We start from the raw sequence: 19,791 nt of genomic DNA, 5'->3' as shown, positions 1-19,791 counted from the left end.
AATTGTTTTTTTTTTTTTTTGCAATCAGCATACTGTGCCAACCACAGTGCAGAAAGTGGCATTGTCACAGCCGCTGATGGCCTAAGGATGATCTTGGTTCAGAGCGCATCTGCAGCCCTAATCCTATGAGATCTATCCGCAGCATTCAACACCGTGGCTCCCTCCGTCTTATCAGAAAGACAGTTTAAGGTTGGCCTTGGGCCATCTGCTCTCGAATGTCTCAACTGTCAGCAGAATATTTCAAACCATTTGTCCTTCTACCTTTCAAACTTCTACTGCACTTATCAACCAAGGAGTCCCTCTGGGCTCTTCCTTGAGCCCAACGCTTTTTAACGCATATATGTTCATCTTGGCCGACCTTGTTTAGTTGTTCAGCTTGGACATCCTCCTCCATGCAGATGGCCACAATAGTCTTATCTCGCTCTAATGATCTTGAGAAGATGAAATCTACCTGGCACTCATATTTGCTAGAAATCTCTGAGTAGATGAATTCTAGCGCCTTAAGCTCAACTCTGGTGGCTACTCAAGTTACGTTGTTTGGGATATGCTAGGTATTGCTAACAGTCAACCACACCCACTCCAGTTAATGTGAAGCTAGTATGGTGTTGAGAGAAAGTCTTGTAAACTTTTGACCTACTGGTAGGCAGAGACTATTGGAAACATGGTTACCGAGGCTCTATCATTAAATTCTATCTCTTCATTTTGTTTTTATATCTCTAACATACTGATAATTGTTTAAAATTCCTCCCAGTGAACTCACGTAGGACAATTACATAAGTTCTTGTTACAACCAACCATATAAGACTATTACAGTGTCTTATATTTACGTATCTCCACCAAGCAGTAGTCCAAATTGCAGAGAGCTCAGAACACAGTGGAATGATTTGCAGTCTCCCCAACAGGCCTATGTCGTCAAGCCTTTTCAGTCGATGCATATTCGGAAGAGAGACGTTTTCAAATCTCTTTGCCTTGCTCACAAAGAACTCCATGAACGAGGACCCAAATATCTCAATAGCCTCATCCATTCCTGCGTCCCCACAAAATGTCTCCACTCATCAGTTTCTTCCCAGTTCTGCCAGTTAGTCGTTCCCTGAATCTCCCCCTGCCAAAGCAAAGTCCGTTTCTGCTGTGTTTCACCTAAATAGTGGAATAGGATGCCAGCCGTCTTGGGATCAAATGAGAATTCTCTCACTTTCAAGATTTTTTTTTAAAACCTGGCTATTTACCATGACAGTCTGATAATTTTCTTTTAGTTTTTCTCCATCTCCTGTTACAGCTCCAGGACACCCTTCCCTGAGTAACCAAGCGCTTGCTAAGTACAATTAACGTTACATATGTAAATCACCACTTTAGTGTTAGGAGTGTTCCTTTGCTGTTCTGCTAGAGTTGAGTATATAATTACCAATAAACACATTTAATCACTCCTTACAGTTGCTTGATATTGGCACTAAGGCAGTTGGCGATGTCTGACCCACATCCCTCTGCCCCTTCGTCCACATCCCTATGCCCCTTCACCCGCGTCCCTCTGCCCCTTCACCCGCGTCCCTCTGCCCCTTCACCCGCGTCCCTCTGCCCCTTCACCCGCGTCCCTCTGCCCCTTCACCCACGTCCCTCTGCCCCTTCACCCAAGTCCCTCTGTCCCTTCACCCATGTCCCTCTGCCCCTTTGTAGGAGGCTGGCCCTGCTTATAGTGGGTACATTGTGGTACTTACACCTTGTGCCAGGTCCAGTTATCCCTTAGTAGTAGAATAGTGGTGTTTCTAGCAGCTTAGGCTGTTAGAGGTAGCTATGGCAAAGCAGCTTAGGCTGAACTAGGAGACATGTAAAGCTCCTACTATACCACTTATATCATATAGCACTATATCATAAGAAAACACAATACTCTGAGTTACTAAAAATAAAGGTACTTTATTTTAGTGACAATGTGCCAAAAGTATCTCTGAGGATATAGGGCCAGATGTAGCAACTTTGCAAATTGCGAGTTGCAATTTGCGAGTCCGAGCGACTCTCAAATTGCAACTCGCAATTTGCAATGCAGAACGGTGTCTCAGACACCGTCTGCGAGTCGCTATGGGGTCGCAAAGACCCACCTCATTAATATTAATGAGGTGGGTCGCAAATTGCGGCCCCATATCGACTATGGGCACTCACGGGTATGGAGGCCTGCTGGGACCAGCAGACCTCCATGTCCGTGACTGCTTTGAAATAAAGCAGTTTTTTTTTTTTTCAAGTGTAGCCCGTTTTCCTTAAAGGAAAACGAGCTGCGCTTAAAAAAAAAAACGAAACCTTTAGTTTCGGATTTTTTCAGGGCAGGTAGTGGTCCCTTGGACCACTGCCTACTCTGAAAAAATATTGGTGGGTCCACTCACAAAGGGGAAGTTTCCAATTTGCGAGTGGGTTACCATCCACTTCAAGTGGATGGTAACTGCGACTCCATTTGCGACCGCGTACGCGTTCGCAAATGGAATTGCATACCACTAGGAATCGCAAATAGGAAGGGAACACCCCTTCCTATTTGCGACTCTGAAATGCATTTTGCGAGTCGGTCCCGACTCGCAAAATGCATTTCTGCATAGCAAACTCCGGTTTGCGACTCGCAAATGGCGATTTTTGCCGTTTGCGAGTCGCAAACTGGTTGCTACATCTGGCCCATACTCCCTTAGGAGGTAAGTAAAATACACAAAATATACATACAAACCGAAATCAGGTAAGTAAAACACTTAGAAAAGTAGTGCAAACACTGTAGAACACAATAGAATGCAATAGGAGACAATAGGCCTAGGGGCAACACAAACCATATACTCCAAAAGTGGAATGCGAACCACGAATGGACCCCTGGCCTAGTGTAGTGTGTAGAGGGTCGCTGGGAGTGTAAGAAAACACTAAGGGTGTCCAAGATACCTCACCCTAAGAACCTTACAAGTAGGAGTAAAGTCACCCTACTACCTCCGAAAGACAGTAAAGCCGAGATAGGGGATTCTGCAAAGACAACAACTGACTGCAAAGCACTGAAGACAGATTCCTGGACCTGAGGACCTGCAAAGGAAGGGGACCAAGTCCAAGAGTCACACAAGTGTCCAGGGGGGGGCAGGAGCCCACTAAACCCCAGATGAAGGTGCAAAAGGGCTGCCTCCGGGTGGAAGAAGCCAAAGATTCTGCAACAACGGAAGGTGCCAGGAACTCTCCTTTGGTCAGAAGATGTCCCACGGCGTGCTGGAGGACGCAGAGTTGTTTCAATGCAGAAAGACCGCAAACAAGCCTTGCTAGCTGCAAGAGTCACGGTTGAAGGTTTTGGGTGCTGCCAGGGCCCAGGAACGACCAGGAGGTCGCCACTTGGTGGAGGAGACAGAGGGGGCACTCAGCAACACAGAGAGCCCACGCAGAAGCAGGCAGCACCCGCAGAAGCACAACAAAAGAGGGTCCCACGAAGTCGGAGGTCATCTCAGCGATTTGGGCAATGCAGGATGGAGTGCTGGGGACCTGGGCTGTGCTGTGTACAAAGGAAGTCTTGCAAAAGTGCACAGAAGCCCTAGCAGCTGCAGTTCATGAGGTGCACAGGATTACTGTCTGGTGTGGGGAGGCAAGGACTTACCTCCACCAAATTTGGACAGAAGGACCACTGGACTGTCGGGGTCACTTGGATCCAGCTCCTGTGTTCCAGGGACCACGCTCGTCAAGATGACAGGGGACCCAGAGGACCGGTGATGCAGAAGTTTGGTGCCTGCGTTAGCAGGGGAAAGATTCCGTTGACCAACAGGAGATTTCTTCTTGGCTTCCAGTGCAGGGTGAAGGCAGACAGCCTTCAGAGCATGCACCACCAGGAAACAGTTGAGAAAGCCGGCAGGATTAGGCGCTACAGTATTGCTGGTAGTCTTCTTGCTACTTTGTTGCGGTTATGCAGGCGTCTTGGAGCAGTCAGCAGTCGATCCTTGGCAGAAGTTAAAGAGGGAGATGCAGAGGAACTCTGGTGAGCTCTTGCATTCGTTATCTGATGAGAAACCCACAGGAGAGACCCTAAATAGCCCTCAGAGGAGGATTGGCCACCTACTCAGGTAAGCACCTATCAGGAGGGGTCTCTGACGTCACCTGCTGGCACTGGCCACTCAGAGGTCTCCATTGTGCCCTCACACCTCTGCATTCAAGATGGCAGAGGGCTCGGACACACTGGAGGAACTCTGGGCACCACCCTTGGGGTAGTGAGGGACAGGGGAGTGGTCACTCCCCTTTCCTTTGTCCAGTTTTGTGCCAGAGCAGGGCTGGGGGGCTCCCTGAACCGGTGTAGACTGGCTTATGCAAGGAGGGCACCATCTGTGCCCTTCAAAGCATTTCCAGAGGCAAGGAGAGGCTACTCCTCTCAGGCCCTTAACACCTATTTCCAAAGGGAGAGGGTATAACACCCTCTCAGAGGAAATCCTTTGTTCTGCCTTCCTGGGACTGGGCTGCCCTGACCCCAGGAGGGCAGAAGCCTGTCTGAGGGTTGGCAGCAGCGGTAGCTGCAGTGAAAACCCCAGGGAGCTAGTTTGGCAGTACCCGGGGTCCATGCTGGAGCCCCGGGGATGCATGGGATTGTCACCCCAATACCAGATTGGTATTGGGGGGACAATTCCATGATCTTAGACTTGTTCCATGGCCATGTTCAGAGTTACCATTGTGAAGCTACACATAGGTATTGACCTATATGTAGTGCGCCCGAGTAATGGTGTCCCGCACTCACAAAGTCCGGGGAAACTGCCCTGAACAATGTGGGGGCACTTTGGCTAGTGCCAGGTTGCCCTCACACTTAGTAACTTTGCACCTAACCTTCACTAAGTGGTGACTAGGTGACTTATAAGTTACTTATGTGCAGTGTAAAATGGCTGAGAAATAACGTGGATGTTATTTCACGCAGGCTGCAGTGGCAGGCCTGTGTAAGAATTGTCAGAGCTCCCTATGGGTGGCAAAAGAAATGCTGCAGCCCATAGGGATATCCTGGAACCCCAATACCCTGGGTACCTCAGTACCATATACTAGGGAATTATAAGGGTGTTCCAGTGTGCCAATGTGAATTGGTAAAATTAGTCACTAGCCTGAAGTGACAATTTTAAAAGCAGAGAGAGCATACACACTGAGGTTCTGGTTAGCAGAGCCTCAGTGATACAGTTAGGCACCACACAGGGAACACATACAGGGCACATACTTATCAGCACTGGGGTCCTGCCTAGCAGGATCCCAGTGACACAAGGGCTAAAACAAACATACATATAAGTAAAAAATGGGGGTAACATGCCAGGCAAGATGGTACTTGCCTACACCCTTCGCCCACGTCTCTCTGCCCCTTCACCCACGTCCCTCTGCCCCTTCGACCCACGTCTCTCTGCCCCTTCACCCACGTCCCACCGCCCCTTCGCCCATGTCTCTCTGCCCCCACGTCCCTCTGCCCCTTCGCCAACGTCCCTCTGCCCCTTCGTCCACATCCCTCTGCCCCTTCACCCATGCCCCTCTGCCCCTTCGCCCATGTCTCTCTGCCCCTTCGCCCACGTCCCTCTGCCCCTTCGCCCACGTCTCTCTGCCCCTTCACCCACATCTCTCTGCCCCAGTGCCCACGTTCCTCTGCCCCTTCGCCCACATCTCTCTGCCCCACATCTCTCTGCCCCTTCACCCACGTCCCTCTGCCCCTTCGACCCACGTCTCTCTGCCCCTTCACCCACGTCCCACTGCCCCTTCGCCCATGTCTCTCTGCCCCCACGTCCCTCTGCCCCTTCGCCAACGTCCCTCTGCCCCTTCGTCCACATCCCTCTGCCCCTTCACCCACGCCCCTCTGCCCCTTCGCCCACGTCTCTCTGCCCCTTCGCCCACATCCCTCTTCAACTTCGCCCACGTCTCTCTGCCCCTTCACCCACATCCCTCTGCCCCTTCGCCCACGTCTCTCTGCCCCTTCACCCACATCCCTCTGCCCCTTCACCCACATCTCTCTGCCCCTTTGCCCACGTCCCTCTGCCCCTTTGCCCACATCCCTCGCCCCCTGTCCCTTCATCCACGTCCCTCTGCCCCTTCGCCCACATCCCATGAGCCCTCACTCACGTCCCTCTGCCCCTTCGCCCACGTCCCTCTGCCCCTTCACCCACCTCCCATGAGTCCTCACTCACGTCCATCTGCCCCTTCGCCCACGTCCCTCTGCCCCTTCGTCCACGCCCCTCTGCCCCTTCGCCCACGTCTCCCTGCCCCTCTACCTACATCCCTCTGCTCCTTTGCCCACATCCCTCTGCCCTTCACCCACGTTCCTCTGCCCTTCGCCCACGTCCCTCTGCCCCTTCGCCCACCTCCCATGAGCCCTCACTCACGCCCCTCTGCTCCTGACTCACATGTGCTTCGACTCCTCACCCACTTCCTGTGGCTTTTCTGCTCTGTGAGGGATTCTTGCAGCATTGTGCCAGAGGGCACCGAGTTTCTGAGTCTAATAATATTTACATCGACACTGGCACCGTTTCCTGGCTGCAGCCTGGATGGCAGTGTGCCCTCAGATGGTCTAGGGCTCTTGCTGTGCGTTGTACACATCTGGACGCACAGAGCTGCAGTGTGAGGGGGCCCTAGCTGTGCCCCCCCCCGCACATGCTCCACACTCTCTTGGAATGCATGGGTGATGCTGGGTGGCTCTGTGGAGACCCCCCTGCCCCCTAAGTGGGACCCTTGAAGTAAACCCGGGACCCCGGCAGGGGGAGTGCATCTGCCCTCTCCTGCCCACACAACAACCCCCCGAGGTCGGACGGAGGGGGCATGTCTTCGGAGGTGAGCCTTTCCGGTTACCCACAAACATACCTCTTACCACCAGGACACGGTCTGTCCATGTTTGTAGCACACAGACCTTCTGCTTAATTTGCACCGGTGCTGCGCACTCCTACGTCTGTTCTTTCCAGCCCAGTGTGTTGTTTATTCTCCATTGTTATGTTATTAACATTTATTCAGCATGAAGGAATCACCCCCAAGAGGGTCTCTCGGCGCTGTTCCTTGCCGGGGAGGCTGTTCGTGCTCTCACTGCCTCCAGGGGGTGAAGAAGTCTTCACCTGCCCCATCCTCCCCTCCAGCTGAGGTACACCGCATTGGTCGCTAATCTCTTAACGGTCTCCATATGTTTGTGTGTCCACCAGAACTAGCACCATTCTGAAACTAAAAACTGTACTCCAGTCTCCAGAACTGGACATCAGTCTCCAGAGGTGGCCTCCAGAACTGGACGTCAGTCTTCAGAGGTGGCCTCCAGAGCTGGACTCAGTGCTCTAGAGGCAGTCTCCAGAACTGGACGTCAGTCTTCAGAGGCAGTCTCCAGAACTGGACATCAGTCTTCAGAGGCAGTCTCCAGAACTGGACGTCAGTCGTCTTCAGAGGCAGTCTCCAGAACTGGACGTCAGTCTTCAGAGGTGGCCTCCAGAGCTGGACTCAGTGCTCTAGAGGCAGTCTCCAGAACTGGATGTCAGTCTTCAGAGGCAGTCTCCAGAACTGGACGTCAGTCTTCAGAGGCAGTCTCCAGAACTGGACGTCAGTCTTCAGAGGCAGTCTCCAGAACTGGACGTCAGTCTTCAGAGGTGGCCTCCAGAGCTGGGCTCAGTGCTCTAGAGGCAGTCTCCAGAACTGGACGTCAGTCTTCAGAGGCAGTCTCCAGAACTGGACGTCAGTCTTCAGAGGCAGTCTCCAGAACTGGACGGCAGTCTTCAGAGGCAGTCTCCAGAACTGGACGTCACTCTCCAGAGGGGGTCTCCAGAACTGGATGTCAGTCTACAGAACTGGTCTCCAGAAACCAGAGGTGGCCTCCAGAACTGGACATCAGTCTCCAGAGGTGGCCTCCAGAACTGGACCCTGTGCTCCAGAGGCAGTCTCTAGAACTGAACTCTATGCTCCAGAGGCAGTCTCCAGAACTGAACTCTATGCTCCAGAGGCAGTCTCTAGAACTGGACGTCAGTCTTCAGAGGTGGTCTCCAGAACTGGACATCTGTCTCCAGCGGCGGCCTCCAGAACTGGAAATCAGTCTCCAGCGGTGGCCTCCATAACTGGACTCAGTGCTCCAGAGGCAGTCTCCAGAACTGGACATCAGTCTCCAGAGGTGGCCTCCAGAACTGGACATCAGTCTCCAGAGGTGGCCTCCAGTACATGCATCGAGCACACTATGCCTCTGTCAGGAGGTGTGCCATGCTCAGGAGGTGCGCTTGTTTATGGAGCTGTGCCTCCGTCTAGCACTGTGCCTGTCTCAGGAGGTGTGCTTGTGACTGCAGTGGGCTCTGTGCCTGGACACTGCCTGCATCGGGGACACTGCGTACATTGGGCACTCTCCCTGCGTCAGGCACTCTGCTTGCAGCGGGTCTGTGTCTGCGTCGTACACTCTACCTACATCGGGCTCTGTGCCTGCGTCGGACACTCTGCCTGCATCGGGCTCTGTGCCTGCGTCGGACACTCTGCCTGCATCAGGCTCTGTGCCTGCGTCGGACACACTGCCTGCATCGGGCTCTGTGCCTGCGTCGGACACTCTGCCTGCATCGGCTCTGTGCCTGTGTCAGACACTCTGCCTACATCGGGCTCTGTGCCTGCGTCAGACACTCTGCCTACATCGGGCCTCGTGCCTGCATTGAACACTCTGCCTGCATCGGGCTCTGTGCCTGCGTCGGACTCTGTGCCTGCGTCGGGCTCTGTGCCTGCGTCGGACACTCTGCTTGCATCGAGCTCTGTGCCTGCGTCGGACTCTGTGCCTGCGTCGGACTCTGTGCCTGCGTCGGGCTCTGTGCCTGCGTCGGACACTCTGCCTGCCTCGGGCTCTGTGCCTGTGTCAGACACTCTGCCTACATCGGGCTCTGTGCCTGCGTCAGACACTCTGCCTACATCGGGCTCTGTGCCTGCGTCAGACACTCTGCCTACATCGGGCTCTGTGCCTGTGTCAGACACTCTGCCTACATCGGGCTCTGTGCCTGTGTCAGACACTCTGCCTACATCGGGCCTCGTGCCTGCGTTGAACACTCCGCCTGCCTCGGGCTCTGTGCCTGTGTCAGACACTCTGCCTACATCGGGCTCTGTGCCTGTGTCAGACACTCTGCCTACATCGGGCTCTGTGCCTGTGTCAGACACTCTGCCTGCATCGGGCTCTGTGCCTGCGTCGGACTCTGTGCCTGCGTCGGGCTCTGTGCCTGCGTCGGACACTCTGCTTGCATCGAGCTCTGTGCCTGCGTCGGACTCTGTGCCTGCGTCGGACTCTGTGCCTGCGTCGGGCTCTGTGCCTGCGTCGGACACTCTGCCTGCCTCGGGCTCTGTGCCTGTGTCAGACACTCTGCCTACATCGGGCTCTGTGCCTGCGTCAGACACTCTGCCTACATCGGGCTCTGTGCCTGCGTCAGACACTCTGCCTACATCGGGCTCTGTGCCTGTGTCAGACACTCTGCCTACATCGGGCTCTGTGCCTGTGTCAGACACTCTGCCTACATCGGGCCTCGTGCCTGCGTTGAACACTCCGCCTGCCTCGGGCTCTGTGCCTGTGTCAGACACTCTGCCTACATCGGGCTCTGTGCCTGTGTCAGGCACTCTGCCTACATCGGGCTCTGTGCCTGCGTGGGACACTCTGCCTACATCGAGCTCTGTGCCTGCGTCGAACTCTGTGCCTGCGTCGGATACTCTGCCTGCAGCGGGCTCTGTGCCTGTGTCAGACACTCTGCCTACATCGGGCTCTGTGCCTGTGTCAGACACTCTGCCTGCATCGGGCTCTGTGCCTGTGTCAGACACTCTGCCTGCATCGGGCTCTGTGCCTGTGTCAGACACTCTGCCTGCATCGGGCTCTGTGCCTGTGTCAGACACTCTGCCTGCATCGGGCTCTGTGCCTGTGTCAGACACTCTGCCTACATCGGGCTCTGTGCCTGCGTCGGACACTCTGCCTGCATCAGGCACTCTGCCTGCGTCGGACACTCTGCCTGCATCGGACATACTATGCCTGTGTCAAGCACTGTGTCTGTGCTTGAGGCAGTTTTCTTTCCATTCTATACCTTTCGTCATCTTTGTGTGCATAAGGTATGTTTTCAGTTTGCAGTATTCCAGAGCCAGCAGTTCCTGTGCTGTGCTTCTGTACATGGGTTTCTGTACTTCTTCTAAGTGCACCTCCTCCTGTGAGCCATCCAAAGTTTTCAGGTCATGCGCGGTCACTTCTGAGATCTTTTGTTACTTAAAAAAACATAGGGCTTACAGCCGGCCCATTACTTTCTATTGGTTGGCTTCACTGTCACTCTTATTTGCTGGCTCCTGATTGGTCAGTGCATACCAGTTTCACTTTCTCTTCCTTTGGTTTTCCCTTCTGTGGAGCATGGACCAAGTACTGAGTGCTTGTCCACTTTCATTAGTGTTTGCTCACGCTGGGATTGAGGTACTTGTTTCTATCCTCCAAGCCCCCCGCTATTGTTTCCCTTTTGTTGCTGCCCCGACCACCAGCTAGTTGCTTGCCCATCGATGATGCCCCTGTCCCCCGCGTTGTTACTGGCCCATCTTTGCCAATGGCTCTCTGGTATGAGAGACCTACTTGGCTTTGTCAATGTTTTTGGGTTTTTTTCTTGCTGGAGGAGTAAGGGTGGGATGTGGCAGCGGGACATCTTAAGGATTCAGGGGGCCCTGGGCAAAAGTACTTTGGGGGGCCCAGTTCGGAACAGCTTTGAATTTATGGTCCATTTTCAGCTCTTTCATGCCCTCTTTGGCCAGGTCACTGACAGTGCACAGGTCACTCCCCCAAGTACTAAATGTGTTTGCATCTCATGTTTAAGGATAGTGACCTGTCCTTTCAATATGTGCTGTGGCTCGTTGATATTACTGCAAATAATCTGTGTCCCCGCCCACTTTTCATACGTGAGGGCCTCTTTTCATTCAAAAGAAACTTTGATTATGGATGTTGCTGAAAAACAAATATTTCTCTGCAAATTCTCTTATAGACGCCCATACATCACCCACATTAAAAATAAACTAAAGGAAATTATATTTCAAACATTGTTTTAAAATTATTCGTGGTCACCATGGCCCCCTTTGCCCACTTTGCCCCCTTTGCCCGTGCCTGGCGTGGCGGGCAGTAACAGGTTGGACGAGGGAGGGGGCAGTTAGGAGGCGGGAGGGAGCTCTGCATGGTTAACAAAGGTCTTTCTAGCGCCGGACCCAGCTGTATAGAAAGTAGATTCGCCTTTTCAGCTGATGGGAACCCTTGGCCCCTCAGTGCCAGCTTCATTAGAACCTCACAGCTGTCTCGGAGGGAATTCTTGTCATTAACTGACTGCAAAACCTTGGAGCTCCCTCTCCCAGGAGCTCAGAATTACCGCCTCTCGTTGGTCATTCAGAACGAAATGTAAAAGTCGCGTTTCCTGCTGGAGTTTCCCTTTCTTTGACGCCGATTCCGTGAATGGCATTCTTTAGCGCCACGACGCCCTTCTTGGGCAGCAAAGCACTTTAGAGAACTAAATTCAATTCAGTGCTGCCTTTGCCCCGTGTGGGTTGTGGAGGAGGGTGGGGGCCTCACAGACCTCTATGCCTCGTGTGGGTGGCAGCCTCTAGGCACATCCATCCTTAGTGTGGGTGGGGGGTAGGTGGCAGCCTCTCATCCCTGGTGTGGGTGGGAGGGAGGTGACAGCCTCTCATGCCTGGTGTGGGTGGGAGGGAGGTGGCAGCCCCTCATCCCTGGTGTGGGTGGGAGGGAGGTGGCAGCCCCTCATCCCTGGTGTGGGTGGGAGGGAGGTGGCAGCCTCTCATGCCTGGTGTGGGTGGGAGGGAGGTGGCAGCCTCTCATCCCTGGTGTGGGTGGGGGGTAGGTGGCAGCCCCTCATCCCTGGTGTGGATGGGAGGGAGGTGTCAGCCTCTCATGCCTGGTGTGGGTGGGAGGTAGGTGTCAGCCTCTCATGCGTGGTGTGGGTGGGAGGTAGGTGGCAGCCTCTCATGCCTGGTGTGGGTTAGAGGGAGGTGTCAGCCTCTCATGCGTGGTGTGGGTGGGGGGTAGGTGGCAGCCTCTCATGCCTGGTGGGGGTGGGAGGGAGGTGTCAGCCTCTCATGCGTGGTGTGGGTGGGGGGTAGGTGGCAGCCTCTCATGCCTGGTGTGGGTGGGAGGTAGGTGGCAGCCTCTCATCCCTGGTGTGGGTGGGAGGTAGGTGGCAGCCTCTTGTGCCTGGTGCGGGTGGGAGGGAGGTGTCAGCCTCTCATGCGTGGTGTGGGTGGGGGGTAGGTGGCAGCCTCTCATGCCTGGTGTGGGTGGGAGGTAGGTGGCAGCCTCTCATCCCTGGTGTGGGTGGGAGGTAGGTGGCCCCCTCTTATGCCTGGTGTGGTTGGGAGGTAGGTGTCAGCCCCTCATCCCTGGTGTGGGTGGGAGGGAGGTGGCAGCCTCTCATGCCTGGTGTGGGTGGGAGGGAGGTGGCAGCCAGCCTCTCATCCCTGGTGTGGGTGAGGGGTAGGTGGCATCCTCTCATCCCTGGTGTGGGTGGGAGGGAGGTGTCAGCCTCTCATCCCTGGTGTGGGTGGGGGGTAGGTGGCAGCCTCTCATGTCTGGTGTGGGTGGGAGGGAGGTGTCAGCCTCTCATGCGTGGTGTGGGTGGGGGGTAGGTGGCAGCCTCTCATGCCTGGTGTGGGTGGGAGGTAGGTGGCAGCCTCTCATCCCTGGTGTGGGTGGGAGGTAGGTGGCAGCCTCTCGTGCCTGGTGCGGGTGGGAGGGAGGTGTCAGCCTCTCATGCGTGGTGTGGGTGGGGGGTAGGTGGCAGCCTCTCATGCCTGGTGTGGGTGGGAGGTAGGTGGCAGCCTCTCATCCCTGGTGTGGGTGGGAGGTAGGTGGCCGCCTCTTATGCCTGGTGTGGTTGGGAGGTAGGTGTCAGCCCCTCATCCCTGGTGTGGGTGGGAGGGAGGTGGCAGCCTCTCATGCCTGGTGTGGGTGGGAGGGAGGTGGCAGCCTCTCATCCCTGGTGTGGGTGAGGGGTAGGTGGCATCCTCTCATCCCTGGTATGTCAGCCTCTCATGCCTGGTGTGGGTGGGAGGTAGGTGGCAGCCCCTCATCCCTGGTGTGGGTGGGAGGGAGGTGTCAGCCTCTCATGCGTGGTGTGGGTGGGGGGTAGGTGGCAGCCTCTCATCCCTGGTGTGGGTGGGAGGGAGGTGTCAGCCTCTCATCCCTGGTGTGGGTGGGAGGTAGATGGCAGCCTCTCATGCCTGGTGTGGGTGGGAGGGAGGTGGCAGCCTCTCATGCGTGGTGTGGGTGGGGGGTAGGTGGCAGCCTCTCATGCCTGGTGTGGGTGGGAGGTAGGTGGCAGCCTCTCATCCCTGGTGTGGGTGGGTGGGAGGGAGGTGTCAGCCTCTCATCCCTGGTGTGGGTGGGAGGTAGATGGCAGCCTCTCACGCCTGGTGTGGGTAGGAGGTAGGTGGCAGCCTCTCATGCCTGGTGTGGGTGGGACGTAGGTGGCAGCCTCTCATGCCTGGTGTGGGTGGGACGTAGGTGGCAGCCTCTCATGCCTGGTGTGGGTGGGAGGTAGATGGCAGCCTCTCATGCGTGGTGTGGGTGGGGGGTAGGTGGCAGCCTCTCATGCCTGGTGTGGGTGGGAGGTAGGTGGCAGCCTCTCATCCCTGGTGTGGGTGGGAGGGAGGTGTCAGCCTCTCATCCCTGGTGTGGGTGGGAGGTAGGTGGCAGCCTCTCATGCCTGGTGTGGGTAGGAGGTAGGTGGCAGCCTCTCATGCCTGGTGTGGGTGGGACGTAGGTGGCAGCCTCTCATGCCTGGTGTGGGTAGGAGGTAGGTGGCAGCCTCTGGGAGGTAGGTGACAGCCTCACATGCCAGGTGTGGGTGGGAGGGCAGGTGGTTGGCACCGTCAGTGCCTCCACACCTGGTGTGTGTGGGGTGGGAGGTACTAGTGAGCGTCTCAGCGCCTCCAGGCCTGGTGTTGGCCTCTCGGCGCCTCCACGCCTGCTGTCAGTAGTTTCTCTTCCTCTCCAGGTTCCTGTCACACTAGGACAAAGGTCCCCGATGATGCAAAGAGGACTGAGTGGAGCTGTTTATCTCCTGAGGTTTCCCAGCTCAGTAAAAAGCAGAAGGCGTGGGGGGGGTGAGGGGGGGCGGGGAGCGCTGAGTGCATCAGCGCCTCGTGCTGCTGAGGTGGACTCGGTGCCTCCACCGGGACAGAGGTCACGTCTCCATCCTGTGCCACCGTGACACCACATGCCCCGGGGTGCGAGGATCACAAACCGTGTGACCCTGCACTACAGGGGCAGGTGAGGGTGAGGATCACACAGTGTGTACGCCCTGCACTACGGGGGCAGATGAGTGCCAGGATCACACAGTGTGTACGCCCTGCACTACAGGGGCAGGTGAGGATCACACAGTGTGTGTGCCCTGCACTACGGGGGCAGATGAGTGCCAGGATCACACAGTGTGTACGCCCTGCACTACGGGGGCAGATGAGTGCCAGGATCACACAATGTGTGCGCCCTACACTATGGGGGCAGGTGAGGGCGAGGATCACACAGTGTGTGCGCCCTGCACTACAGGAGCAGGTGATGGCGAGGATCACACAGTGTGTGCGCCCTGCACTACAGGGGCAGGTGAGGATCACACAGTGTGTGCGCCCTGCACTACAGGGGCAGGTGAGGATCACACAGTGTGTGCGCCCTGCACTACAGGGGCAGGTGAGGATCACACAGTGTGTGCGCCCTGCACTACAGGGGCAGGTGAGGATCACACAGTGTGTACGCCCTGCACTACGGGGGCAGATGAGTGCCAGGATCACACAGTGTGTACGCCCTGCACTACGGGGGCAGATGAGGGCGAGGATCACACAGTGTGTGCGCCCTGCACTACAGGGGCAGGTGAGGATCACACAGTGTGTGCGCCCTGCACTACAGGAGCAGATGAGTGCCAGGATTACACAGTGTGTGACCCTGCACTACAGGGGCAGGTGAGGTCGAGGATCACACAGTGTGTGCGCCCCGTGCTACAGGGGCAGGTGAGGTCGAGGATCACACAGTGTGTGCGCCCCGTACTACAGGGGCAGGTGAGGGCGCGGATCACACAGTGTGTGCGCTCTGCACTACAGGGGCAGGTGAGGGTGAGGCTCACACAAGGTGAATGAACAGTTTTAGGGGTGACACAGGTCCTTGAGTGTCCTTGAGAGGGGGGTCACTGCACGGGAGGGAGCCCCGATACATCTGTGGAGGAGAGGGAACATGAGTGAAAGGTGTGTGACTCCGGTTAAGGAGAGCACACATCATGCATCATGGCACAGACACGCGGTGCCAGCAGCACGGACAGCACCGGGTCCAGGCCCTGCAGGTCACCCCACGGGTCACCCCACGGGAGGGAGCCCCGATACCTCTGTGGAGGAGAGGGAACGTGAGTGAAAGGTGTGTGACTCCGGTTAAGGAGAGCACACATCATGCATCATGGCACAGACACGCAGTGCCAGGAGCACGGACAGCACCGGGTCCAGGCCCTGCAGGTCACCCCACGGGTCACCCCACGGGAGGGAGCCCCGATACCTCTGTGGAGGAGAGGGAACATGAGTTAAAGGGATGTGATTCCGGTTAAGGACAGACCACACATCATGCATCATGGCACAGACACACGGGGCCAGCAGCACGGACAGCTCCAGACCCCACGGGGGGACACGGCTCCTGTGCTCTCTGTCCCCCCGTGGTGCTCTCTTGAAGTGGGGGGACAGAGCTCTCTTTGAAGGTTAATCCCTGTCTGTGTTGTTTTCTCTGCAGGATTACATCTTCACTGCTTTTGTTTTTTTGTTTTTTGTTTTACTAGGTATGAAGTCCTGTCCGGAGTGAGCGGGGCCTGTCCAGAAAATGTCCGCAGTATCAGTCACAAATGTCAGCCACTTCGGTCGGGGTGAGAACCGTGTGTGTGGTGCCCGAGTGTTAGTGTGGATGTAAGGCGCCCCCTGGGCCTAAGAGCAGAGGGATGTCCCGACCCTGGAGGGACAGGTTGTACTGAGTTCTATATAGCGCTGTACTAGCGCCAACGAAACTCCAAGGCGCTTCCTGGTGGGAGAAGAGGCGCCCCCATGTCGAGTCGATTGTTCCTTTTTGAACTATTGTCTGGGGGTGTAGTGTGTCTGTGGGAGGCTCAGTGGTGCACCCAGACTTGTAGTGGTCTTGATGCATGGAGTGAAGCAGGGGTGTGGCTACCATCGGTGCAGCCGGTGCAGTGCACCGGGGCCAGGGGTGGGAGGGGTCCAGCCTCGCCTTCACCACCTGATGTTATTTCAGAAGCTGCCTGTGCCCAGGGCGTGAGGGGCGTGGGGGGCTTAAGGCTGCAGCCCAGTGTGGGGGCCACCACACCCCTGGCAGATAGATGGAAGGCACCGCCAAGCTCTGGTGAAGCGCCTCAATCCCGCCTTCCAGCTCCCACTAGCGGACAGACGTGGTGTCAAGGCGCTGCCCGGTGCCACTGCACTTTGTATCCCAGTAATTCCAGAACATCGACGTCTCCCCCACACTAGGCCGGTGCTGCCCTCTCCTGACCCGCGGGTCTCACCGAGTGACCTTCACTCACAGCTCACTGAGCCACCTCAGGCCTGGCCTCGGGCCTTTAGAGACCTGGGCACAGGAGGAACACACTGACCCTGTGATGGACACAGTCCAGCCCTGTAGGCCACCACTAGTCACGTCTAACTGCACACACCCGCGTGGTATCTCACAGACAGACACACCACACCCCCCACACCCCACCACACACACACACTCACCACCCACAGCACACACACCACCCACCCCCACACACACCACCCCCACACATGCCACACACACGCACCACCTACACACACACTACCCACCCACACCGCATACACACCACCCACACACACCATACACACACGCTACCCACATACGCCACCCACACACACACCACCCACACAGCCACACACACACACCGCCCCCTACACACACACACACACTACCCACATACGCCACACACACACAGCCACACACACACCTGCCCGGGCACCCCATTGCCACTACAGACCTCACGGGGATATCAGATGTCTGTCCTTACTCTCCGCTCCAGCCCAACATGCCAGCTTACCTGGTGTGTCCGTCCTGTACCCTCGCCTCACCCCTCCACCAATGTACCTCTGTCCTGACCTGCAGAGCTCCCTAGCTGCGCAGCTCCACAGAGCCCCCTCCTGCACACGGGCCTCCCACAGACTCCTGGGGGGCACCCTGAGGACAACTACGGAGCTCAGCTGGCAGACTCCCCCGCAGTGCCAGGCCTCTGGATCCCACCTGGACATTCATTACAGAAACCCGGTGTCTGTACAAGGCAGGAGGGCCGGGGCAGAGTCACCCACTGCTCAAGCTGTGCTTCTGCGTTAACTGTGGGGTTGGACTGTCACACCCCTGGCACAGGGGCAGGCTGGACTTCTTTAATTCATTTACACGGCTTTTCTGGGCCGATAGTAAAGATCACCTTGCCTAGACTTCTCCGAGGGTCTTCACTTAGGGTGCCCTGCCCCCCAGGTGCGGGCCCTCGGAATCTTTGAGGGTGGGGGGAGGATCCATACCTTCCATGGCCCTCTCCATGCACGACCAGTACGGATAGGAAATGCCTGCATTCAGCACCCCAGCATTCTGTGACTCCCGGTGCTGCTGAAAGGAGGGGTGTGTTAGTGCAGCAGGTGCAGCAGCACCGGGGCGCGTGGGTCGAGAGACCTCTGCACTCCTGCTAGGGATGTCATTTACCTCCTAGTCATGGAGTGGGGGGTGGGGGGCGTTGAGCAGTTTCCCAGATCGCATTAGGCCCCCGTGCAAACCTTGCAGCGTTACACTTCTACTCTACCTGAGTTTAGCATCGGTGACCCTTGGCCCCTAAAGGTTTTCAGATTGCCCTGGAGACAGGTATTTTCAATTGATGGCTGTTTAGGGGTAGCCACGGCCTGGTGCCCTGGCAAGAAGGGCGTGGGAAGAGAGGTCGGTAAACCGGAGAAGAGACATTATCACCTGCAGTTCGTGCGGCTCCTTGTTCGTCAGACTCCTGGCTGCAGTCCCAGAAGTCCCCACAAGCTCTCTCCTACCCATCGAAGAGCCGACACTGAAAACCACATTTGAGAACAGAACTGTAATGTCTTCAATGCAATCTGCTAAGACAATGTGGTGTGCCATCACACCTAATAAAGAGTTATTCATCTATTAGGGATAGATGAAGATGACGTCTCTTGGGTTACCTTCGAGGCGCTTCAAGGCGGAGGTTGCTTCACCATCAGCTTCCACACCCGGGTGTCTGTTACACACACTCCTTCTGTGTGTCACTACTCACCCAGCTGGTAGCCGCATTAAGGGGCTCATTACGAACCCAGCGGCGGCGGAAAAGACCGCCACTGGCATGGCCGTCTGAACCGCCATATAATTAACACAGGGAGGGTCACCTGTGGCGGCCCTCTGCCACCGCCAGGCTACCGCCACAGGCAGCCTGACAATGGCGGATTACATTATCCGACAGGGCAGCGCTCCCCCAGCCTTTCCCTGGCGGGTTCCCCTGCCAGGGAAAGCCTGGCGGAAGGGGTGCTCCAGGGCCCCTACGGGGGCCCCTGCACTGCCCATGCACTTGGCATGGGCAGTGCAGGGGCCCCTGTGCAGTGCCCCGTCACGCAGGTCACTGCCATGTCCCAGCCCTGCATTCTGCTGGGCCGGCCGACGGAAACACTGTTTCCGCCCGCCGGCCTAGCGCAATGTTCTTTATGTGGCTGCCACAGTCTCAAGGGTGCGGGGTCTAATGAAAGACCGCCAGCATGAACACTGTGGCGTTTACCGCCGTGTTCATAATGACTCCCTAAGTCTTCTAAGCGTGACCGGAAAGATTTTTGCCAGCAGTCTGTCCTGCATGAAGATCCTAAGGGCGTGTGCCCAGTGTGCCATGAAGGCTACCAAATAGAAAATAAAATAGGAAGAAAAAAGTATTTTCTAAGAATATCAGCTAATTGATAGAGACCGGCTTGCCCAATATATAGACCCCATGGGCACATTTTGTTCTAAATAACTTACATACTAAATGCAGTGTAGCGCCTTCATTTTTTAGAGCCCCACAGCACTGCTTTCCCCTGTCAGTACTTAATTTGTATAAAAAATGTGCCAGGACCAAGCAGCTTTCTCAGGAGGCCTCCGTAGCGGGCACTGCTCACAGCACCTGCTGGTGCTGTCAAGATCCCACATTACCTACAACCGTCACGCGTGTACAGGTGTGGCATTTTGGACTATTCCCAGTCACCCCAAACTGTAGGCGTGGCCTGGGATATCACTCTTAGGTACACTGAATGCTTGTACACTCGACTGATGTTTTTCTAGTCAAAACTAGATAGACAGCACCACCATGTGGTGGGCTCTTGTAAATAAGTACCAGTGCCTGAGCCCAGTACTGGCAAACACTGGGACAAATTCAGCACTGTTGCATCTACTTGCATTTCACTCATTACTGCTGGGTGACTGGACGAGGTCTCTGTGTTGAAGAAAGTGAGCTGATAGAAAGTTAAGAAAGTGGTGTTGCAGAGCCATCATGCTGCTGAGAGCTGGATGCAGGGGGGGGTGCAATGTAAAGGAAACGGCTGGATTGTGTCTCATGCGGGCAAGTAAAACACAAAAATGAATAATTAAAGGCAAAACATACCATGCAGTATTTTAAAAGAGAAAATAATTGTCACAAATTAATGTACAAAACACCGTGGAAGATATAAAGTGGAGTTTTCCAAGACTGAATTTTTTTATAATGAGGCTGGGAAATGAGGTCTCAGTGGTGCAGCAGGTGCAGTCGCACCGGGGCCCAGAGCCCTGATTCCTTCAGTACTATATTACCCATCAAG

General features: G+C 55.8%; 2 protein-coding genes across 10 annotated transcripts in view; one reads left to right on the top strand and one right to left on the bottom strand.

The window, feature by feature from the left end:
• NR1H3 (nuclear receptor subfamily 1 group H member 3) overlaps positions 1–19,791 on the top strand; it is a 218,731-nt gene that overhangs the window by 108,151 nt on the left and 90,789 nt on the right. For 7 of the 9 annotated variants that reach the window (XM_069221646.1, XM_069221645.1, XM_069221649.1 and 4 more), the window contains one exon: positions 15,747–15,830. The exons of the other annotated variants lie outside the window; for them this stretch is intronic. In XM_069221646.1, the coding sequence (XP_069077747.1) occupies positions 15,788–15,830 (43 nt within the window). In that variant the 5' untranslated portion in view covers positions 15,747–15,787. The remainder of the gene's footprint in view (positions 1–15,746; positions 15,831–19,791) is intronic. 9 annotated transcript variants of the gene reach the window in all.
• On the bottom strand, positions 8,353–9,930 carry LOC138285948 (serine-aspartate repeat-containing protein I-like). The gene has a single exon (XM_069226468.1). The coding sequence runs from the start codon at positions 9,928–9,930 to the stop codon at positions 8,353–8,355; it is 1,578 nt and encodes a 525-aa protein (XP_069082569.1).

Source organism: Pleurodeles waltl, chromosome 3_1 (assembly GCF_031143425.1).
Source record: "Pleurodeles waltl isolate 20211129_DDA chromosome 3_1, aPleWal1.hap1.20221129, whole genome shotgun sequence".
Lineage (NCBI taxonomy): Eukaryota > Metazoa > Chordata > Amphibia > Caudata > Salamandridae > Pleurodeles > Pleurodeles waltl.
The sequence above is the reverse complement of the archived record's forward strand: the minus strand, read 5'-3'. Positions and strand labels throughout refer to the sequence as shown.

Bases quoted from the DNA above. Each gene is read 5' to 3' on its own strand.
- LOC138285948 (XM_069226468.1), bottom strand. From the start codon at position 9,930: ATGTCCGATGCAGGCAGAGTGTCCGACGCAGGCAGAGTGCCTGATGCA.